Source organism: Lepeophtheirus salmonis, chromosome 4 (assembly GCF_016086655.4).
Source record: "Lepeophtheirus salmonis chromosome 4, UVic_Lsal_1.4, whole genome shotgun sequence".
Classification (NCBI taxonomy): domain Eukaryota; kingdom Metazoa; phylum Arthropoda; class Copepoda; order Siphonostomatoida; family Caligidae; genus Lepeophtheirus; species Lepeophtheirus salmonis.
The window spans coordinates 19731698-19752094 of NC_052134.2; the positions used below are offsets into that span (position 1 = coordinate 19731698).

General features: G+C 32.0%; 1 protein-coding gene across 1 annotated transcript; it reads right to left on the bottom strand.

Moving 5' to 3' along the window:
- Window positions 1-15167: 15167 nt before the first annotated feature.
- On the bottom strand, window positions 15168-18498 carry LOC121116980 (uncharacterized). Its single transcript, XM_040711297.2, is given in 3 exon segments — window positions 15168-16092; window positions 16095-17771; window positions 17774-18498. Coding segments are annotated over 3 exon segments (2982 nt in total). The 5' UTR covers window positions 18437-18498; the 3' UTR covers window positions 15168-15450.
- Between the last annotated feature and the right edge of the window lie 1899 nt (window positions 18499-20397).

A 20397-nucleotide genomic window follows, 5' to 3' on the forward strand; every position in this document is an offset into this window, starting at 1 on the left:
CCCTCTTCAGCAATAACATAAATAAATCCACTGCAGCCCTATACAGTCATGAAGAACCAAAATTTTGGTGAAACAATATGGCTGACTTCAACCCCTAGACTTTGCTCTTTGTAGTGTCTTGAAGAATTATGTCTGCCTTACCTCTCAGTTAAGTTTGGATTTGCTCATAGCTGCCATAATGACAGTGTTGTACCCCATGTAAACGACTTTCATCGTCAAAAGCTGTAATTTTTTTTTCAAGCGTACAAAAATATATGTTCGACTTTCTAAAAAATAATAACAAACGCAATTGCTCTATTTCTTTTATATATTCATGTAATGTAAAATATATAAACCAAATAAATAATGATAAAAAACCAAAATTTATTGATATCTAAATAATTAATATTTGATTACATATGTGTATACGTTCCGAACCGAGGGTAAAAACGTATCTAACCGTAAGGGTCGTACCCAACAGAACTGTTGTATAACTTTGTATGATACTATCCCTAGTATTTATGTACATATATTAAATGCATTTTTTTTATTATATATGAATTAGAGAAAAAAAAATTAAAATAAGTATGAATAAAAAGTAGACAAAATTATAATTAAAAAAAAAAAAATAATTGTATTATAGATTTTATGGTTATAGCTTTTTGGAGGTTCGAGAAAAGGAATATCTTGCAATAATCCTCAGTTTCTTCAACTTCAAAGTTATTTTTATTACAAACTTGAAGGATTATTCACTTATGCATGGTTAAAGTTTAAAAACTTATTAGAGCCTTCCGTTTCTATAATTAATGTATAATTGCAAAATGGTAAATAATCATCGAATGAAAATTTCTGTTTTTTTAAAACTAAATGTAGTATTAGTCAAATTATGTATATACATACAAATGATACTACGTGCCAGCTTGAATATTTCATGCAAACCCTTCAAAAACGTATTTCCATCCAATTCAATGTAAAAATAAGCTATGAATGAACGATGGACTGGGTTCAATTTTTTCAAACATATTAAGTTGTTTAGCACAGTGGTCCCCAAACCCCAGTCCGTGAACCAATCAGTACTAATATAGTTATTACTTCTTATGTTATAATAGAATTGTAATGTTGGAGAAATGTACTAATAAATTTCCATAAGAGTACACAGTGGATTTACGGTTACTGCCATTTATTATTTACCCCCCTCCCAGACTGAACTTATGGTAGGCACGATAAAGAGAAGTATTTACCATTTTAAATTCATAAATACGTAGAGTCAGTTGTTTAAAATGAGAAAAAAAACATCAATGGAAAACAACTGATCATGAAATACATTGTATTTTTTTTCATCCCAAAAGCCAGTATGAAATCAAAATCTGATAAAAATCTGTCCGAGGGATTTGCTTTGAACGAAACAACCTTGTAGGTATTTGACTTTAACGTTTTCGCCATATATATATATATATAATAAATGAATTCCTGGATCCCATTTCTATAATATTTCATTATTATATTTAGATGTAATTGACCAATGAAAACAGGCAATTGTTAAACAAAAATGGTGACTTAACCCCATTATTTTGTTAATTCACAAATGATATAGGTTTATATACAATAATGATTAACTGCAAAAATTAATGATTTATTTCTGAAGGGTCTTGAAACACATTTTTCTTTCTTACATTCGTTAGGATCCAAAATCCTCACAGTAATAGGAAGATGGATACTTGGCATGAAGAAATGCGTTGATTCATACATGTAATTAACTAAAAAGATAGCAAGATATTTAACTCCTGAGGGATAGGGAAGTACAAGTAAAAAGTGAATAACAAACATACGTTGGTCACAAATGTACCTTCAACTACCGTTGAAGGTAAATTTGTCTTCATTTTATTTAAATAAAAGGGCTTAATTCCTATTTATATATCAATTACCCATTTTATTTTTTATTATTTATATAATATTGTAATATTATGGAAAGGAATGGATCTAATATAAGTTGAGATTTTATTTTTTTAAGAGTACGAGGAGAAGGCAGAAGCAATACATAAGGTGTTACTTAATTAAGATCCTTGTTTATATATAAGCTGCCTGAAATATGAAGGGGGGTAGGGAGAAAATGAATTACTGCTATGAAGAGGATACCTTCTACATTTAAAATAGCATTGCTCACGGCGTTACATCGCTAACAACAAAATACCCTATGTATTTTATTTTAAGTTGTAGATTCCCTCTTCTCCGTCATAGCTATTTCATAATTTATTCTTTTTTATAAATACACAAAGTAATGATTTATTCTATACTTATGCTCCGTTTCCAAAAGAACATGAATATATGTAATTTCTTGTTGATCCTTCGTCGTTTATATAATATATATATTGGTCATCTTGTCATTTCTATGAAGACATCTTGGCTATTTCTTCAAAGAAATAATATAATAACTACTCTTTTAATCAAATATTACTAAGCAATGAAATGAAATACTATGTAGATTTTAATAATTTTTAATTAATTTTAAAAATGGTGTAGAAATAACATGACAGTGATATTCTTCAATTATATATGATATATATAGCGGTTGGTAGGCCTGACTTATTTAACTAACTACCAGATCATTTTTGACCTTTTTCTGTTTCTTTTTGGATGAAGGATTTATTAAATAAATAATACGGATCAATGAGATTTAATATTAATCTTCATCTAATATACAAAATTGAAAGTTAATAGTTCAACACTTTAAATGGTCTTCAGAGTTGGGCAGTAGAAAGTGGACTGTTAATTAATGTTAATTTTTTCATTACTACAGGAAATTTTAGTTATTATTTTTTGACTTTCTGGTTATGCGAACGTTTGTGCATAAACAGACTATAATAAACATTTTGTCCTCATGAGTGAGCAAAAAAACCATCTTAGATCTCCTAGATGCTGAATTTGTGGTGGTGAGGATTATGTACATTATGAAGTGCACAAGGAGTCTATTTGATAGTATGACCAAGGTGAAGAGTGATGGAGAAGACTATTACTGATAGCGATAAGTAAAAAGCAAAATTTAAAGAAGAATCCAGAGACCCTGTACAGATTGGAGAAGAAAGCCAAGGAGGACCCTACCAAATCAATGAATTGATTCACCAACAACTTCTCTGTGGCTGCTAGGACCATCAGTAGGGTCGTGAAGGGCGGCTTGGAATTGTTATCATACACAAGGACCTCAGACCACCTTCGTGAAGGCCAAGAGGTTCGAGACGTAAAGAGTCAAAAAGATGTACCCTCTTTCCTCGCCAGATTTGAACCTGCTGGACTTTGCTGCGTTGAGCACTTTGGAGAGGGAAACCAACAAAACTCCACACTCAAAGGTGGTCCCATTGAAGGCTCCCGATAGTGTCTCTCCTACAATATGATATCGGTTCAAATGTATAAGTCGTGGTATATTAGCCAATGACGTCAGTTGTAGAGAGTGTTTGAAGCATAATCAAAACTATTAGTATTGAGATACGTTTTTATTTTTGATGTCCAAGAGTTATATTAGTAAAGGTCAATTCTATTTTTGATCCTAATCCAAATTATTAATATACTATCATGCATGATACTAAACACACTTGAATAGAAGAAAAAATAATGAATGACAAACTAAGCCTATATCATATTAAATAAATCAGATTTGTGAATTAATGTACTTGATTAATCGATTGATGAATTTCATTAGTAAGTCTATAAATGATATAAATAACCTTAATCATGATATAATTCAGATCCCTTTTATAAATCATTTTTGAGCAAACCTATCCAGGAGATAACTCAAAGTGTTGTGTTTAGTAATGAAAATCGTATATATTTTGGGAATCTTAACGAAAAAAGAAACCATGATAACCCAGATGATTTTATGTTTCGGAGGAGAAATTATTAGCTGCATGACATTTCGTTTAGCTACAACCAGCTGAGACGAGGGGAGAAAGAAAATAAACAAGGTCATTGGAAAGAATTACTCCGAGTTCGATCCATAATTCTACTCTGAGCTCAACAAGGACTTACAATTATAGCTCTGCAACAAATCCTGACGGATACTTTCCGTCTTTTATGAGCACACACAAATGTTCAATAAGGTTTTAAATATAACTGAATGTAATAGAAAATGAAGCTTACCACTCTGGAGTAGAATAATAATGACAACTGCATAGGAAAACAAAAAATCATTCTTCAGATTACAAACTCAAAAAAAAAAAGAAAAAAAAAAAGAGGGAAGCTAAAGAATACACCCGATTTTCATAACTATTTGTCCTCTATGGTAGAGTCATCATATCACAAGAGTGACCAAATATAAATGGCGCTTGTTTTTTGTTGTGTTTCATTGACGTTTTTATCTCACCTCTCTTATCCTTCTACTCCCGATTATTTAGAAACCCATATCAGCTGGAATTTGGAGCTCATAAACATTTAGTTTGATTTAATTTTTTTTTGCAATCGCTGCTATAAGAACTCGGAAGGCAACCACGTGAAGAAGTGGTGTATTTATTATTATTACCTTCTTTTTAACTTTTTTAGACGATTAAATTTGTCGTCCAAAAAAAAGACATAAGAGTAATCATAGAATAGAATGTGGAAAATCATCTGGTAATACGCATTGGTATCTAAGATGATAGATTTTTTACTTACATAATTAAATATATGAAACGTCTATGTGGGATAATCTGAGACACACTAGTTAGAGTAATATTTTCCATCGTATTATGGATGTTTGTTATTTTGTCATGAGGTATTTAAATCCGAAATTTGTAGGAGATGCAACTAGAGCTGGCTCAACTTTGGATTTTGGCATAGATTTGTCAAACTTTGCAAAGTAGGAGTTGTAGCCTTGTTATGCAGCCTAACAAACTCTTCTTGTCCACGCCATAAGTGCTGACTAAGTCATTTTATCCATCATATACTACTACTTATGCATAATTAAATAACTAGTTGCTAAATAATACCAATTAAGATTAATTTATTTCTAATGTTATATGCAATGTAAAGCTGGAATGAATCCCTTAATAGACTTTTAACTCATAAAGTAGAGAAAAAATAATCGTTAATATAAATATCATCTTTAGGATTAAAATTAGTATCATTATTTGAAAAATTGAAATTGACAGCACACTGTTAAAATATTTGTTGATCAATTCAATTCAACTTATGAGTGAAATATTAAACAAAAAAATAAAAAAATGATACAAAATACTCTAACAAATTAAAAAAAAAATATTTTTTTTTTAGTCATCGTCATCATCATGGCCAACTGTCTAATTTATTCTCATCACCTTGGTTAAAGTACATAAACATGCTTCGTGCGATTTTATAATTTGTTTGTTTTTTTGTCTTTGTTTTCTTTAAAAAGAAAAAATATTATTTCTTAAAAGTAACGAGAAACTGTTATAATAAAAATGTTGTATATCTAATAATTTCTGAGACACATCTGCGTTATAAATTGAGTGATAATTAAAGTTAAGTTCTTTAGGGAAAAAAGAGGTCAAAGACACTGAAGGAAGATGAGGAAGAGAGAACAAATTTTACACTACAATTTGTTAGTTTTTTAGTATACATATGTGGCCCATCAACACAAAAACAATCCAGAATTATTTTTCTCAAAATTGAGTATGAAGTACATATGTATTATTAAATTTACTCATTTCAACCAGCAGCGATAATAAAAGCCTATGACGGTCGACTCATAGTTAGTATTTATAGAATATATAAAAAAATATCATTGTCAGTCAAATTAATTCATTTAAGATAGGAATATTAAAATTATAAAAATAACGTAAAAGTGCAAACAAAAAATTAATAAAACAAAATAATCCCAAAATGTAAAAAATAAATATATAAATATGTCACATACAAAATCAAGAATTAACTAAAAATCATTTGAGGTTCCCCTGACGAAAGCATAGGGGTAAATAATTCTAAAGACTTGCCGAACTATCATAAAAATGTCTATATTTTGGTTTGAGGAGGTAGATGGTATTTTGATCAGAGAGTCTCGTTTTATGGACTAGGATTTTTTTAGTATCTAGGGTGGGGGAAATAGGTTTAGCTTTTTGTTTTAAATTCGGTGAAGCCTTATCAAATCCTTGATTGTACGTTTATGAAACAGATTGATGTACTAAGTCTTTTGATTTTGCATGGTTTGATGTCGTTATCTCCCAATGAAGGAAAAAAAAATCGACCCAAACATAACTTGTACCTTTTCCAGGGACTTAATCAGATTGTTTATGGAATATGAAATATTGTCAATTTACATCAAAAAAACTATTTATGCTAATCCTTTGGAGGCACCACAAGTTGCATTTAAAGTAGTCAAAATTGATCGTCACAATAAAAGAAAGATAATTTTATTTGAAAGGCCATATCGGGGCAAATAAAAGTTTCTTCAATCAAATAAAGGTTCTAAAGTATAGTCATAATTCTTGGCTATTCAAAAAAGTTCCACAAATTTGAATAATAGTTCTATTACTGACTCAAATATATATCTATGAAATATTTGCAGATACGAAGTAAAAAACAATTGGATTCCCCCCTTTGTCGGTTATTAAAGAAAGTAAAATCGATCTCTTGTGACGTCATTGAGGGTATTATTCCTTTTTTTAAAGTTATTCTGATATTTTTTAAAGAAGATGGACTTGACTCAACCAACACAATAAAGCATAAATGAGGATCAGAAACCTTTAATCGATTTCGTCTCCATTACTTTCATATTATATTTTTAATGTCGTCTCGAATTGAAGTATTCTCCTGTGGCTTCGAAACATTTATCAATATACCTCATGTGATCACTTATCCGCTCTTTTAATCTTCTTTTAGTTTGGCTGACATATTGCTTTGAGCATTTCTTACAACCAAACACATAAACAAAATGTGTAGAATTGCATCTAATCACATGAGACAGTTACTGTGTAACACCCGATACCGATGAACAGGTTCTACATACGTTTTCTAAGCTTTTTTTCAAGCCCACTTCATTGCCATTACGTGATGATCTTGAGATTCTCTATTTGCTCATAGGCAATCATAGCTGGCTTTGGAAACATTCTTTCTTTGTATTATATCGCATTTTAACCAAAAAATGCAAAAAAAAATTGCAAGATATTTACAATACTCTTAATAAATATTTCCTACATCTTATTTGGTTTCATAACCATCGACATTGGAAGGAAAAATGCCATGTGCCTAGTGTTATAGTCCAGTCCATAGGACAGCCATTTTTAAGTCCCAAGGATCTATGATCTTAAGGACTGACAAAACACTACTCCTAGCATGGTTGGGACTGAGTTTAAGTATCATAATATCCTGGGGAAAAAGTAATTTCGATATTGCAATACTTTATAAGAAGTGTTACAATCATCCGATTTAAGCCAAGTATGTCCTGATCTGTTCAATAACTTGTTGCAAACGAGAATGCAACTTCATTGTGACCTTCTCGTAGAAGCCCTTGTCCATATTGGCAAAAAACTCAGACAACTAATTTTACAACGGCCTCTAGTGAGGCCAAATTTGTACCACCAAGTGCATTAGATATGGACAGGAACATGTAGTAGTCACTTGATGCCAGATCCAGACTGCAGGGTAGATGTATACAAACTTCCTGTCTGAGCTCCTGAAGCTTCTGGCGCCTCATCAAAGATGTGTGCGGCCTCGTGATGTCTTGATGAAACACTATTTCTCTCCAATTCACCAATTCTTGTTGTATTTAGCCTTCTGCAAATTGTTAAAACGGTTTTATGATCAATGTTCTGCTCCTGGGCGAGGCTACGACTGCTAATATAAAGGTCTATATCGATATTTTCCATGATTTCATCAACATTTTCCACTGCAGACCTTCCAGTACGTGGGACATCATTCACTTCCTCTACATTAGAAGAAAATAGCTCGAACCACTGTTGTGCATCACGAACCGCGAAAGTATTGGCCCCGTATACATTACAAATTTATCTTGTTCGCTTTCTATGTATTTTCCCTTTCAGGTTGTAAAAATGTAAAATATGATAAATTTCTTGCTTTGGGACCTTCATACTCGATGCACGATAATCCACAACTACACCGGCCAATTGCAATACTGACCAAAAAGCATTTTTAGTACACACACACACCCCTTTACAGCACTTTATTGTATGATTGGATGTGACCAATAATGAACAAGATATACTTAGTTAAAAAAGGGCAGGAAATACGAAATTACTTATTCCTAAACATATTTATTAAGGACCCATACAGCTCTAAGGAACAAGCGGTTTCAAAACTATGGTATACATATCACTGTTACTACGTGAGCTCCCTCTAATTCCTTGGTATTCTTATGTAATATGTAATATTTAAATAATTAGTTAAGAGTCATTAGGAGTGCTAATACAGTGGAATGAACTCTGTATTTTCTAATAAGACTAATTTTAATGATTTATGAATTATTATCGTCCATCTTTTTTGTTTCTAATATTGTATATTGTCATCGCTTCACATGACTGAACTTTCTCTCTCACCGAAGTAAGTATTCCCTCCCTCTACATACACATCTCTCTGTGGTAAAACTCTAACATGTTCTAACTGTGTCTTGTTTTTCTATTGAGAATAACATGAATTAAAAATCTAGATTAATTATTTCCTAATCCCTGTTTTTGATTTATACATAAAACTGTATTTCAGCCAAACATCAACAAGGGAAGCGTTGACTCTTGATTCATATGACTCAAGATTGAATTAAAATTAAATTTTGATATTCAGTGGTTACCAAAAAGTATTTTTGAGTTCGACCCTTAAAATATGTGGCTAGACAAAGTGCAGCCCCATGCTTTTCATTGAGTATCCAAAGTATTTCTTTGGGCTACAATTTGTTCTCCTTCCAAGTGAAAAATAAGGAGTTCATTCTTATGTATTACTTGAGAAAAGGAACATCCAACCTCAACAGATGACAAAATGGCACCAATTTGGTTTCCAAAATGTTACCAGCAAACAGCAGCTGACTATTTAAAGATATTGAAGAGAATATATATGTCATATATTCACAAGACCTTTAAGAAGTCTGGGAATAACTAATAGGTATTCCAATAAGATGGAAATACTTTTGGCCTACCCACTTCCTTGATCTGAATCCCATGAACTTTTCAATATGATGGCGTATAAAATCCGCCATAGCAATATCATCGACCTCAAAACCTCTGTGGAGTTCCATCGGAGGAGGATATCCAGGAATTCCATTGCTAAAGATTGTTCTGCCTTCCGACCTCGTCTGGAGCCTTTAATGGAAGCTGGTAGGAATCAAATTCATAAACTATAATCTTCGTAATATGTAAATAAAATAAAAATGTTTTAAAGATTTTCCTGTACAGGCTCATTCTGATCTTTGGCTCATGGTTCTTTGTAGCACAATCGAAATAGTTAAAGACTTTTCAAACACCGTGTATATTAATATTTCTTGAATTTTCTGTGAAATAGCAATAATTTTGAAATACATTCCTAAATTTAAAATTTCAATCCGACTAGAAGATGTAAGTAGGTAAGTAGTCGCTAAAAAACTTTGTCTTACAATTTAAAAAGTAACTCCAACCAATGTTCCGTACTCCCGCTAGTTAATAAACAAGTACCAAATAATTTTTTTATTCAATTACGTAATTGATAAATGGAAATACCTTTTTGTATTAGAAGTAGGAAGATGTGTTACTTCCCACAAGTAATCAGTAGCTCTTGGATGTATAATTTACTTTGATCACTACGGAAGAAAAGCTGCCTTTATAAATTATATGTTTTACTTAGACACTTCTACTTCTCAGTGATTTGATTGACATCTGAAATGAAACGGCTGATTTGTGATTGACTCATAATTAAGTTGTCTTTATTGATATTTCAAGATGTTGCTATATGAAACTTATAAATCATTTGTATATATTTTTTACATAGACATATAATTGATATCTTGTTATTTTAGCTTGAAACAAAAGTCCATGAGATATCCAAGTACAATACACTTTCTATGACTAGCACGAAAATAAAAGCTGAGTCATTATTTATGTACGTTATTATTAGTTGCTAAAATGGATTGATTATACTTATATATATATATATATATCAATTTCAAGCAGCTAACAAATAGAAATGTAACAAAATACTAAAGTGAAACGTATTATGTAGCTTTTAAAATGTTCAAGATATATACAGGATGAATACGGAAAATTTAAGGACAATTTATTTCCCGAATTTTTTTTAGGAATTATTTTGCTCTAACATGATGGGGGTCTATAGTAATATAGTAAAGTCAATCACTTAGACTAATCACCTCTAACTTCAACACCTATTATAATTCGAAAAAAATATTTTTAATTACAAATGCAGACACTAGAGGACTTCTTTTTAAAGAATACTTTTAGTTTAAGTAATCTATATACTCTTTTTACAATCAACTAATGAGCGTCCATTATTTTAATTTTAAATATGACACACCGAGTTTTAGCTGCATACGCTAGTTGCTAGATAGTTATTTTTTACATATAGTAGTCATGCAGCTCTAAGATATTAATGCACGCCAAAAATGAGGCGTCAACAGACAGACGAACATTATTTTATTAATATAGATAGATCATTTTTATGTGACGTCAGTATTGTTGGTCTTGGAAGTCTAAACAACCAAGTTTTATATGTATAAAATGAAAATGAATTTGTCTCATTACGATTAAAGACAATTATGAACTTTGTTTTACATATATTTGGATGTGAAAAAGATAAATACATATAAAAAGAGTCTTAAGCCTATAACTTTTAGGAAAAAAAAAAAAAAATCCTTCTAACATCTAGCTTTATTATAAAGGGTGTGCAGAAATGAGGTTAATCCAGAAAAACGTTAATAGTAAGTTTATTTTTGAAATTACGACATTTAAACTTCGTAAATATAATTTAAATTTCGGTAATGAATGAAAATTTCATTTGAAATGGGTACCTCCAGCCTTACCAGTTACCGTCATAAGCAACGAACGTCCTTTAAAGTCGAACATACAACTTCATGACCAATTTGATCCTATTTTTTAACCAACAAAGCCTTTCGGGTCTTTAAATTCTTATAATACCTTTTACAGGCCTTTTTTTCAATAACGGATAAAAAATTTTTAAGTCGTTATGCTACCCTGAAATGCTGAACAAGATAGAACATGTCTTGTAAATCAAATGGGCTCTAGAAAATTCTTGAAAACAAGTCATGGAACTTATGGAAAGTTACCTTAAAAAGCAAAATAATGTGGCATTAGAACGAGTCAAGTTAGTGGGGGGAAAACAGAGTATGTCGAGTTTTGATCTCATCTTATACAGCTTTATATTGAGAAGGAAAAGATGGTGAACTAAGGGATTTGTCTAAATCCCCTGAGTTATCACTTTTGAGGCTATATCCTTTTGCCAAAGTGAAGAAAAAAGTATATTTCAGGAAATAGTCAAGTTCGTCGAATTAGAACCCGGGAAGATATTGAGGAGAAACCAGAATTATGGAATTATTAAACCTGAAAAAATGATCGACAGTCTTAAATTATAAAAACATGTGAACTCGAAACAATTTGATACTAAGATTACTAGGGATGGAGATGTTAGGATTCGAGGGGGAGCCCCCCCCCCCAATGTAGGAATTAAAAAAAGGTCTTCTTTCTAAAAAAAGAGTAATTCGATCAACTTATACTGTGGAGCATAAGTTTAAATGTTTGAAACTGATTGAAAAAAACTCTAAAACTCAAGCCTTCCCTCCCCCCCAAAAAAAAATAAAAAAAAATATATATATGTAATCCTGCAGGACGCCCCTGACTACTCAAGAGTTAAATAATAATGACAACAGATGAGGAATTAATTATTCAGTTACCAATCCAAAAAAAGATGGCCAGCTAGAAAATACACACGATTTACATCACTAGACATTACTTCTCCTGAGGAAATCACAGTCTCACACAAAGTTGACTAATTTTAATGTTCTAAATAATAAAAATCATATATGTCCCGCCACGAAGAAACGTCTGAAAGGACAAGGAGTAAAATTCAATATGTTAAATTCTTCAAGAATTTGAATGGTTGAGCTTCAACCACAGGTTGAAAGGTTTGAATAATTAATAACAAATGATATTGTTATATCAATTAATTAATATTATTTTGAGATGAAGTTGCTATGTGTTTTTTGGAATGTATAGATATATGAAAAAAAAAACTTTAAATACTTCCTTCGAATGACGACTTTGAAGTAGGTTCCTATCGGCCATTTGGTGGAGAATAAAATATTTTGAAATATAATGGATTCGAATTCTTTCTTGATCCTTTACTTTCCAGAGTGAGATTATCTCCCAATTTTGCAATACATGATAATTAATAATGATAACCAAAAACTTTTTAATGTAGTAAATAATGTACTTTAGGCCTGAGTTCGTAGAAATGAAAAAGAAAAAGTAACTCACTTCTTTTAGATATTGTTGACCTTGTTCACAACTTTCCTTATTTTAAAAAATTGCACTCATTTTGAAAATACTTTTGATTTTTGGAGTACCTTCAACCCCAACTTTGAAAATATTTGTTGAAGTTCAGTAATACTAGACTCTTGATACTTTGGATACTGGGTTTGGATTTAAAAATAAATATGAAACCCTTAAACTTAATAAATACATACATTTTATACTTATTTCTGTTTTAAAAAAGCACCATGTCTTATTATTTTAGATTTTAATAGATGGTGGATAATTTAAGTTTTTTTTTTTTTTTCATTTTACGATCGAGGTTTGTTACATTCATATGTACATTTAATGAAAATATAATATATTTATATTAGCCTTGTAAGAATGAAATTTTTTATTAATGAAAATATAAAGGATGTTTGAAATGTATGTTAAATGAATGATTGTTTTGTTTTAATGTACAATTCATACTTAAGGATTGTTCATATCGAAAAAAAAAGAAGATTTCTTTTCCCACACTTAATCGTTCATCTTAACCAAGTGAATCGCTTTCACAAATTGATGACTTAATAAATGTGTCTAAAAATATACTGATGTTGCTGAGAATTAATGTTTATTTTTTTAATATACATAAGAAACGCTTTAATGGTAATAATCATCTTTACCTACCAAAAGTAAAAATAATTTCTGCGAAACTCTATATCCAACTTACAAATTTTAATTTTAAACAACACATGATTATATGTATAATATACAGGACGATGAAAAAGTTTGGGAAAATATGTTTTAGTTATCAATTCAATTTCAGTTTATTAATTAGTATTAGCTTATGTAAATATGATGAAATTATAATTTAAATAGTTTTTTTTCGAAGTAGCCTACCTTTCACTGGATTGCATGACAGAAACAAAGAGACACTTGGGGAGAAGCGGTGCAGACAAATTTGTTCACCGTTGAGGTTATCCCAATTGCCCAAAATGACCACAGCATTCTTTAGGATCACCACCTTATCACTAGGTGCCAGAAATCCAGCATTTAATTATTTCATATTAAAAGTTTCATATAATTATATAAATTCCAAAAAAATAAAATTATAACCAATCCCCATGACGTATTCAATTATTTTTTTTTGGGTTGAATCGGGTTACGGAATTAAAAAAAGTAGGACTTGCAGGCTCTAAAAAAACCCAGGCACTTTGGTGATAATTGTAACTATAAACAAAATGATTATTGAGAATAAGACGTGCTTAAAATATAAAAAGAAACATACTGAAATTTCTCAGTATTTATTATTTACTAACCAGATCCCTTCATTTGATTTCGGTTTTCAAGTGATCCAGCTTTATGACAACTCTATTGGAAGAGAGAAGTGATAGTGTCTACCTCTATTGACCACTTTATAGGGAGGTGTTCTTTCACCAGAAATAGCTAGCAAACACTGTTGATTAAATACGAAAGATACGGTGAGTTATTCCAATGAAATTAGTTACAACTAATTTTCTTGAGTTAAATCCCTCTCTCCGTGACGTCAATTTCTAACATCCTGTCTCAAAATATGACATGTCTTTTCTAACGAAAATGTATTTTGGGAGTTAATTTCTGAGAAAAGCTTCTATCACCTTTTTTTGTAAATATTTTTTGACAAAACGAAATCTGTTTAACGTATGTTCATTCAATACAAGTAGAAGTTCTATATATCTAAATAATGTATGAAGGATCAAATTTTAACTGATTGAATCTCTTTCTACTTTTTAAACAAATTTTTAACAACTTTAAACTTTGCATTTTAAAACTCTACAATCTACATTGAGGGCGGTTTTAGAGGAAAACACATGGAACAAATGCCTCAGGCCCTGCTCTTGAGGGGATCCAGTACTGGAAACAACTTTAAAGAAAAGTAAAAAAAAGACATATATTCATCGAATAAATTTTGATAAAAGGACATTAAAAATAAACAATCATTCATTTAACATAGGTTTTTTAAAAATACAAAGTAATATTATTTTCTAAAAATAAAACCCTCATTAATGTATTATGGGCTTCATTTCCATGCAGCACATTTGGCTTCTGAAGGTATTAGCTAACAGAAAGTTGCACGCCTTACACTGGACTCTTGATCATAGCAACGGTGTAACACATGTGTTTAATTACCATGCATCATATAACTACTCAAGTGCAAACCTTCTTTAACTTTTTCTGTATGCCGCAGGTCATCATAATACTTTTGAAAGCATAGGATGGATAAAAGAAGTAACGTAGAACATATCAATAATATCTTCAATTTTATTCAATTGATTAATTATCGTTTTAAAACTCGGTAGTTTCGATTCCATGATTTAAAAAAAAAAATAGTATAATGAATGTACATACAATTTTTGATTATTATAATTATATAGGTATAAGGGTATACATAATTTACAACACGTATCTACAATATACATGGGATGTAAAACTAGAAATATAACATAATGATTTGTGACTCTTTTGACATAAACAAGAGTAAGGTAAATAATTATTATTGCACTTTTGTCCTCGACTTGTTTTATCAATTCATTATATTAGATAAGTAATATATATTATATAAGTTAATTAATATGTATTAATATTCAATTGCAGCTATTTTACAGAAATAAAAAATAAATGATTCTGTTATTTGCTCAAAGCGAAATATACACAGGTGCATAGCAGGAAAGTAATTCAAAGCAGACAGAAGACACCGTTAAGTTAAAAGAATATAATGTGTACACCTTAATGAAGTATGTAGGGGCATTTTCTTTTATTTAAATGCAGAAGGTATTGTGTTTACATACATAGCTTGAATAGAAAAATGTGCAGGCTAAGTTCTGGAATAAAATATTGGCATAATACAATTTACAGTCTTTTTCAATTTTAAGTATTACATTTAATGATATTTTTATTGTAAATAAATAAATGGGTAGGGATAATTATCACAAAAAATCAAGAACACATATATTTGAAATATTAGAGAGAAGAAATGAGATTCATAGGTAACAATAGACACCGAGAGACTATTCTATATGTGTCTTTTCTCTTACGGAAAATAGCCCAATGCATGTTTTAGGTTTGCTTCACTGAACTGGTGTGGAACAGATCGATCGTGCGGATGTCGACATGCTTGCTCTGAGTGGGAGCCATTTTTCATGGAGTCATATGCATCGTCTGTTGAGTCTTTATCGTCTTCTTCTCCTTCAGTGCCGTTGAAAATATCTGTGGTTTGATTGATCTTTGCTCCGGAGAAAACAGCTGCGATCTCAGCAGACTTTTTCATTGAGATAATGTTCATTTTTGAGTTGGCATCTCTTTCTTTTAATTTGGAGCGGTCTTTGGGCTGAATTTTGTTGTTTTCATGAGAGGCTCCCTGGTATACGACGTTTCCTTTCGTATCCACTGCTGAACACATGAGGACTTTGTTGGGTGAGATGCATTTGTTGTTAAGATATGATAATCGTTGACTGGAAATGCTTGAACCCCCAGAAGATGAGTAGTAGCAGGAACAACAGCATGAAGATGACGTTGAGTACCCATTTTTGGATGAGGAGTCGTAACCAGACCCCCCCGGAGCCGATTGAGTTTTTTCTTTTTCCGGTTCTATGAAGGATGGGGCGTTGAGGGATGTTAGAGTTTTTTTGTAGGTTGTGGACGTTTTTGGGAGTAAGGAACATTGGAGTTGCGTGATAATGTACAGTAACATTTATCGTTGGAGTCACAAGATCCATAGTCGCAGTTGCAAGATACGATCGTGGAAGAAATTGAGCTACTGGAAGAGGATGATGACGCTAATGTGCCAACATTGGAACATTTTTTGGCATTTACAAGAGGAGAGGAGGAGGAAATACAGGAACAATCACTATAATCAACAGTCTCGTAATCCGTTCCACATCCTCCGCAACAAGAATATGCTTCATCCTCTAATAATTTGGATTGAGGAACTGGAGGCAATGGTGCAGATTTGACAGGCCTCGTTTGCGTGGAGGAATTGGAATATTTTCCAGTTATAGGTATCGGATTCGAAATGTCAGCTTTTGTGATTATCTTTAAATTATTTGAGGAAGAAAAGACAGACGAGGTAGAGTTTGATGAACTTTCTTCTCCATTCTTGTTTTTCTTGTTGAAGAAAGATCCCAAAATCCCATCGTTTTTACTTGGGCCACTACCGCTGCTGTTATTGTTATTTTGACTCTTCGTGGATTTCTTTTGTGATATTATATTTTTTGAGCGTTGAAAAATTTCATCTTGAGTCATTGTCATTGCAAGTTTAAGGAGTAACTCCCTGTACACAGGTTTGATTTCATTAAAGGATATTCCGTCTGGGGATATTATTTTTTTGAGTACGTCATCTATGGACTCAACCCCTTCCTTTTCCTTTAGCTCTTTGAAAAGTTCTTGTAGATTGTACTGACTTGTAACGTTCATAAAACTTTTTGATCTAGGAATGGCTACTCGAGTATAGACGTCTCCTTTACCAGTTAAGGAAACATTAGAAGGCATAGTTGGCTTCCTTTTTCGTCGACTACTTCTACGATCCAGAGATGCACGGTTTGAGAGTTTTCCAGAGCGACGTCCATTTGCACCTCTTTTTATAGACCTCCGAGATGAGCCATTGCTTCGAAAAGAAGAATTTTTTGTCTCTTTTTTGCGTCTTCGTGGTGGTCGAGTCGGAGGAGTAACTAGTGTTTCTCTATGAGGTATGGGTAGATTCTTCGAAGCTGATGAGGGTACAGAAGCTTTCTTAACACTTGGTTTTACTCCATTATTTGGATCAGCCCTTTTTTTCATAGTTTTGAGCAAGGCTTGATACAAATTAGCAGCAATGGTAATGGCATCTTCAGCTTCAGAGCAGACAAACCCATGGCACTCTAACTGTTTAGGGGCTCCATTTCTTCTCATGACACATGCAAATAACGGGGGATGTGGAGTATCAGATGCAAGCTCCACCTCTTGGTCCTCGATGTCATTGAACAATGAGGCTTTATCTCTTCCTTCTGGATCACTGATTAAAGGTAAAAATGCAAATGAATGACGGATCTGTCCTGATCCTCGAACTACATCTCTTTTATGCATGAATTTCACTGCCGCCCACACAGCAATCGTGGAAAAAGAGTTGAATATTTCTTGGACACCTTTATGAAGTTCCCGAATGTATTGGACGACCAACCCATTATCATTAATCTCTAAAGTACCTGGAAGGTTTGTTTGTCCGAGATTCTTCATTGCTCGATACTTGAAGTATAAATCCTTTAAAGGTTTCTGTAAGGAACTCAGACTCGTAGATTTAGATGGCACTGGAAGAGCCCCCAAGTAGTCAACTTTGTGCTTAACAAATTCTTTTTTCTTCTCTGTAATCGAGAGCAAAGACTCCCAGTGGATAAATTAGGAGACGAAAGACGAGATTTCTGATGTTTTTGTTCAAGGCTCGAATGAGTATGGAGAAGAGAAGATGATTCAGATATACGTATAGAGTCTACGGACCCACTTCTTGCAGTAGATAAGGGTCTTATGGACTTTAGAGCATCAGAAACTCCATAGTGAATGGGAGGGGGTGGTGAGTGACTCAAAGGTTCCAGTGATGGAAAGTCATGACTCACTCCATGGGATGTGTGTTTAATAACAACTCCTCCAACCCCTTCCTTACTTTTTCCAAGCAGAAGCACATCTCTCCCTGAAGCATGATTCCGTGAAAAAGAATTCGAAGAAGAGTCAAACATTTTCTGGATTTGTTTTTGAACAGCAGAGCGTGCTTCGGAAAAGGGCGTATCTCTGTCAGGGATCCCTCTACTTGCAGGGACAGAACCAATGGTGTCTTTAGGACTTTGAAATTTCATTTTGATCTGATGAACTTTTGGAGGAACAGATGTAATCCTGGATTCATTAAACATCTGATCAATCTTCAATTTACTTGAGGAGGAGGAGGTAGAGGAAGGTGGACGTCTTCCATTCGAAAATGTCGAAGATAAAGTTCCTTTGAGACTCTCATCAGATGAGAGACGAAAAGAATAGTGATCAGTTGTGTCCAACATGTTCTTTCTTTCTTAAAAAAACAACAACAATAAAAGTATTTCTTTTCTTCTAGATATGTCTACTTAGTTCATTCTTTCACTACTAAACCATCTGACGATCATTATTTTTTTTAAACCCGCAATTGACGCGGGTTGATTTTTTTCCATACCTTTAATAGTCGCGTACGACGGTTGTATGTACAGTTTCTTAGAAGTTTCCCTACGTAGATTTTCAATTCTTATTTAAATAATCTTCGATGACAATCAGAGCAAAGTTTATAACGTATTGATGACTGAAATAATCTCTAAAGATCTTCTAAAAAAATGTGTATTTCCTTATTCATTAGGAAAACTTTTTGATGGTGTTCATGTGGTACACGCTATTCCACATCAACTCCTTGTATTTTGCCTTATTTTTTACACTTGAGCAATCATAATGATCCCAATAATGTTTAAGCGTCACGCTTGAATTAAAATTTCCAAATATCCATGGAACAAGGATTTTGTTAGGAGATCCTCTGAATTACACTTCAACATCCACTATTCATAGGAATCTATTTACCAACTAAATATAACCTTTGAATCCCGTAATCTTCATTTTGATAAGATACCACAAAAATTGAATAAAAATTAAAAGAACATCACATTGTTATAAATTAACTTTTCATAGTTTTATTTATTGAAAAGGTATTGAATTTACTTACAAGACGTTATCTTGTTATACACCTTTGTGGAGGTTTCTAATTTATCAGACTGAAAATACTTCTCATTCATTAACTATATAATTAATACAACAAAATTTTACGGCAAAATGACTTGTCACTTATATTTCATAGTTATAAATATCGTATCGATCCACTTATTGAATCTATTTTTAATCAATACTATTTCTGGTTTACTACATTTAGGGATTTCAACTGAAGTGACGATATGATATGGATTTTCCGTTCCTAATTTCTACACAATAGTTAAAATATTTTTACTAAAGCATAAATAAATTAGAATAGGGATATTATAAATCCTATTCTTTCTATAGGATTTAAATTATACGATGAAATGTTCTTCAACGTATTCAAGTTATAGTTAAAAGATTAAGTTCAATTAGGCGACAAGTACAACAGTAATGAAAATTGTGTATATTTTGGAATGTTTAAAAAAAAGAAACCAAAAATCTGCATTGTAACTCTGACAATTTGAAGAATGTTTTCAAGGAGAACCTCATAGTTTTTATGACATTTCATTACATCAGCTACAATCAGCTGTGACAAGGGGGAGAAGGAAATCAACAAGGACAATCATTCTCAAGAATGACTTCCATGTCAATTCTTAATTCTACACTGATTCCAACCAGGACTTACAATAATAATAGCTCTGCAATAAATCCTCAAAGTTACTATCCTTTATGAGGACAAACGAATGTTCAATCAGGGTTTGAAAATAATTGAATGTTGTAGGAAAAAAAGTTTACTACTCAGGAGTTACATAACAATAATGACAACAGCTCAGGAATATAAATTTCTTTCTTCAGCTAGATTACCAATTCTAAAAAAGTGGACCAGCTAGATAATACACACGATTTATATCACTGCACATTAAACTTGTTATACAGAATATAAACAAAGTTTTTCTGATTTCCATTGTTGAGGTCAAATAGCACAAAAATATCGTCCCCCCCATATGGATATCAAATTTATAAAGACCTAAAATGTATGAATAAATACGCAGGTTTAGGGCCGCTCATATTTTTTTATCCCTTGAGAACCGGCTTAAGTGGGCTCTGCTGTACCATGGAATTCTGGACACTAGAATTCCATGACTGTACAGATGTTGCTATCTTGTACAAGTTGAAACCCGAAAATTGGATGAATAAATTAAAGTACTTGGGAATTCTGGAAACGGATAATGCAATAATTGAGTATTATAAGGAAAGTTGATATATTTGTTACAAGTGGTAGCACCGAGCATTTCCCGGAGTCTGCTAA